Source organism: Elgaria multicarinata, chromosome 1 (assembly GCF_023053635.1).
Source record: "Elgaria multicarinata webbii isolate HBS135686 ecotype San Diego chromosome 1, rElgMul1.1.pri, whole genome shotgun sequence".
Classification (NCBI taxonomy): Eukaryota; Metazoa; Chordata; class Lepidosauria; order Squamata; family Anguidae; genus Elgaria; species Elgaria multicarinata.
Genome location: NC_086171.1, coordinates 96,898,743 through 96,903,283, shown reverse-complemented (window position 1 = coordinate 96,903,283; position 4,541 = coordinate 96,898,743). Strand labels below are relative to the sequence as shown.

At 47.9% G+C, this 4,541-nt stretch overlaps 1 protein-coding gene across 2 annotated transcripts; it reads right to left on the bottom strand.

The window, feature by feature from the left end:
• Positions 1-339: 339 nt before the first annotated feature.
• Positions 340-3,319, bottom strand: PIGC (phosphatidylinositol glycan anchor biosynthesis class C). Of its 2 annotated transcripts, none has more exons than XM_063133116.1 (2): positions 3,232-3,319; positions 340-2,137 (listed from the first exon to the last, which is right to left on the bottom strand). In XM_063133116.1, the coding sequence occupies exon 2, from the start codon at positions 2,020-2,022 to the stop codon at positions 1,129-1,131; it is 894 nt and encodes a 297-aa protein (XP_062989186.1). In that variant the 5' UTR covers positions 2,023-2,137; positions 3,232-3,319; the 3' UTR covers positions 340-1,128. The 2 variants fall into 2 exon arrangements, with proteins under 2 accessions (XP_062989186.1, XP_062989196.1); XM_063133126.1 differs by lacking the exon at positions 3,232-3,319 and adding an exon at positions 2,945-3,155.
• Positions 3,320-4,541: the final 1,222 nt, after the last annotated feature.

Genomic DNA, 4,541 nt, shown 5'->3' with positions numbered 1-4,541 from the left:
CGATCTTTCTGAAAAATCACTACTACTATTATGAGCTCCCTAAGGTTCGCTTGGCACCTACATTATATGCTTTTAGACGCCAGGTGAAGACCTTTTTATTCTTCCAGTATTTTAACTGTCTATAAATTTTAACTTGGTGTTTTAAATTTGTAATTTTGCATTGCTGCTGTTTTTATCTGGTTGAGCTTTTATATTGCACTTTATATTATGGTTTTATACTGTTGTTTTATACTTTGAATGTTTTTAATTTTTGTGAACCGCCCAGAGAGCTCCAACTATTGGGCAGTATAGAAATGTAATAAATAAATAAATAAATAAAGTTAATTACTCGATATGAACTGACTTGCAAACTGGAAATACTTTATTTAGAATGTCTTAAATGATCAGTAAGAAAGGACGAACCAGAAAAACAATGAGAATAAACATGTAATATAAAACCAATATCTGGGAGGACTTATATATTTTGAGTACACGTTTCTGTAACTATGCCCTTTGCAAGGGCTCGGGCTGAGAAGCAATGGCAGGGATTGAAAAGATGTAAATTATTTTGAAAAACCGGGAGACCCAGAAAATACCTAGATGTGAGCTGTACCAATTGGCTTAAGTTGCCTTACCAGTGCCATCAATACAAGTAAGTGTTTAACAGGCATTTTGGGTGGGTGTGGGTGGGTGGGTGTTAAAATGCATATTGCCCACCGCAAAGGTACAACATAAAGGATGAAACTTGGAGGGCATTTTGTTAGAAATTTCAGAAAGTTATAATACTGATTACAAAACAACAATGCAAGTCAAGCATATTGGAAATATGATAGGCCGTTATCAATTTATGAATACAATTTGATATAAGCATTTAAGTACTCAGAATTTATTTTTGTTTTATGCATGCTTCTTAGTACTTATGGCTGACACTTAGTTGCAACAATTTTAGACCTATTAGCTTGCTTTACCCCACTGTGCACATTAATGTGCATTACATTTACATTTTCTCCCATGAACAGGTTAATTTTGAGTGCTGAACCAGCTACTAAACCATTTTTGGCTGGAATGGGAACTGAACTGGAACAGCTTCAGTTGTAGCTGAACCTGAACAGGAAGTTCATTAAAACATGTAATATTTTAATCCCTGGTCTACATGAGGAACTTGGACAGATCTTCCTTGATTTCAGCTTCATCCCAAGGTCCATGGATGTTGTCTTTGAAGAGCTGCAGCCTGATGAGGCAGTAAGGACACAGGCATGAGATGGACAACAGAAGGAGGGCAAAGAGAACAGTGCCAACACTGGAGATGGTCAGCAAGCCCACCAAGGCAGACATAGCAAAAAGCAAGGTAACTGCCACATAGCAGTGGGGAGTCTGGGCTTTGAGCTTCTTTTGTAGCATAGGCCATAGGGCAAATATCTGGATAGCAAACGTCACCATAACAAAGGCATGTAAGGAGCGAGGCAACCGTGAGGCTAAGCAGACTGAGGCAAAGATGGCCATGTTGAGAGACAGTGTACTGGACACAATGGCAGCATTGGCCCCATAGTCATAGAAGATCAAGTGTCCAATGAGCATGAGGGAAGACATAGCATAAATAGTATCTGTGCTGATGGACTCGGTTAATGTTTTTAATATAGGGGAGAAGCCATAGGTGAAAGCCACAAACACCACAGAATTTTTCAGATCAGCCCATCGTGTCCGGCCACTCTTATTTCTCCCTATTCCTGAGTCTATGGCATCAAAGAGGACATAACCAATTAGGGAAGAGATCAGTCCGGCTCCAAATAACCACTGGGGAGCCAGCAGCCCCACATCCATGTACCACCAGATGACAACAAAGACACAGACGCTGCACAGCTGCTGTATTACCACTCCAGATTCAAACACCACTGCCCGGTACTGGTACTTGCGTGCATGGACATTTTTGCGCAGCTTCTCCAAGAAGCTTTGGTCCACGTAATTATCAGGAAATGGCTGCCTCTTGTACAAAACTTTCTGCCAGCGCTGCCTTGTGTTCTGTCCCACCATGTTACTGAGCATGATTCTGGCCAAGCTACTGCCTAAAGGCCTCTCGCACTGGAACTCCTTACAGCGTCATGGGGAGATGAAACTCATGTCTGCACTTCTTACTGATTTTCCAGATCACTGCTTGGATCTAAAACAAAACAACACAATTAAGTCAAGCTTACCAAACCAAAAACAAGTGTTGCAGCAGACAGTCAATCCCCACAGATGCCGGTGCTTCCAGATGAGGCTTTTATCTTGCTATTGCCCTGCCTCAGTCACAAAAATATACAGGGGCTCTAGGTGTCTTCCTACTGCTTATTCTGTTCACACCGAGTACTGCTGGTCTCAATGACTCCATTTGCCCAGACCCAATAGGGCCCAGAAAGCAGGAAAACAGAGCACTGGGGAACAGCAGAAGATGTGCTCAGCAAAGCAAAAAGACTTGTCTTTCCCCGTGATACTGTGATTCTGGTAAAGAGCAGGAAAGAAGAGGCAGCCACACTGTTCCACACCCAGGCTTCAGTTGGAGTGGTGATGCTCTCTGCAACCTTTGGGCAAAAGTGCACATCGGGAAAACCACTATTGTGTGTGTGTGTGTGTGTGTGTGTGTATAGAGAGAGAGAGAGATATAGATATATCATATATATATATAACCACGTATGTATGTATGTATGTATATGTATATATATATGAATGAGCTTTTAAAAGCAGGGTGCGCGAATGCCCAAACTGCTCCTCTTGGTGGACAAACTCTTTAGCTTCTTCTGCCTTACGTCCTTCAGGATATTTCTGGCAAACCCATTGCCTGTGATAACAACTGTTCCTTTGGCCTCCCTGCCTCAAGAGAAATATTTGGGCAGAGGGTCTTTATCGCGCAGCATTCCTTAAGTCCTGCAAGGCTGCTTGCGATGTAACTACTCTCTCTTTCCCTCCGCACTGGCACACAGCTACGCACTTTCGGGCCGACTCGCCGGAAACGGGAGGGCTTCGTGTTTTGAGGGAGCCAGGAATGAAGGCGTCCCTCTCGCCACCCCGGAGCACAATCGAGGTAGACGTCAACACTGGGGCCGGAGGGCAGCACTGGTCTCGGGCGGAAGGTCCGGTTCCGGGCTCCAGCCAAGCGGCCGTTCCTCCGGCCGCCACAGCTGAGCGGCCGCGTTTTCGTGCCCTTACGAGGCTGCGCAGGAGAGCCGGGACCCCTTCGTGGAACAAGAGGCCTCCGAAACCAAACGCGGGCCTCACCTTGGCCCAATGGGCTTCCGCTTCCGCTTCCGGAAGGAGGCCCCGGTTCGGAGGCACATCCGGCTCGAGCGGGCCCGGGACTGTGGCAGGGAGTCGGCCGTCGACTCAGCGGACCTCCTCGCTTCCCGTGAGGGGATCCCGACGGCTGCGCCGCCGAGAGGCTGTCCGAGTGCCGGAGGGGCGGCGCGCAGGCTGCGCACACGCCCGGCCCCACCCTCGCAGGGAGGCGCTCCGAAGCAGAAACCAGCAAAGCGGAGGGGGCGGCGCTGGCGCTGGCCTCCTTCGCCCGCTCACTTGGGTGTAACCTTGGCTGCAGCTCAGGCTCCTTTGAATGCAGGGGGGCTGACCGCCAAACAAACGTGCGGGGTTGGGGTGCGCGCGCGCGCGCACATCGGAGGTGAGCTGGATCCCTCCAAGCGGGAACCGGCAAGCACCCCTACCTGAAATGCGCTCCCCTGCCTGTGACGCCCTGCTCCCCCGCGTGCGTGGCCTCGGCTTCACCGGAGGCACCCACCAGCACCTGGCAGGGCCGCCCACGCCGCCAGCCACGGGGCCACTGCAACCCACCTACCCACCCCGTGCTGACGGCGTGCGTGAGGGTTCAGGCCGTTGCTGCCTCGCCGCCTCTTCAGGCTCCGCAGCCCAGCAACCTGGCCCTCCGTTTCCCATTCTGCTGCCACCGTTTGTCGTTTGCTCTTCACGCTCCTCCACAGACCACACCGGTTGTTTGTAAATAGAATTGGAATTTATTAACGCAAGTAAATGCGTGTTCAAGCTTAATGGTTCCCTGGGTTCAAATGTGTATGGTTACAAGGTTCAAAGCGTATTAGTTTCAGTAACTTCTTTATTCACCAGGTTCTACTATATATATCTTAAAATCATCTACTTCGTTCATAACACTCAAGCTCTCAGACCAACTCATTCCCTCTTCCTCTCTCTCACTTAATTATATATAGATACATTTCTCCAGCTCCTCCCACTCTTACCATCCAATCAGCACTCAGGCATTCAACCCCTTTCTACAAATTGTAAATACCTTGAGGCTTACTTATTTCCTGAACTTTATATATAATATAAACCATTAACCTTGCAAATATTTACATTTATGGCATATAAGGCAGCTGAACTTCACACAGCCATTTAACCGGGTCTGTCAACACCCTGCCTAGCCTGAGTGACCAACAATTCCGCCTCTACAGGAAGATGGTCAGCAGCTCTAGCAGCGGCGAGGGTATTAATGGCTGTATGAGCATTTGCGCTCCAGGATAACAGCAAGGGAATACTCAGGCTCTCCTAAATTCGTAAACTTA

Coding starts and splice junctions, on each gene's coding strand:
- PIGC (XM_063133116.1), bottom strand. CDS start 2,022: ATGCTCAGTAACATGGTGGGACAGAACACAAGGCAGCGCTGGCAGAAA.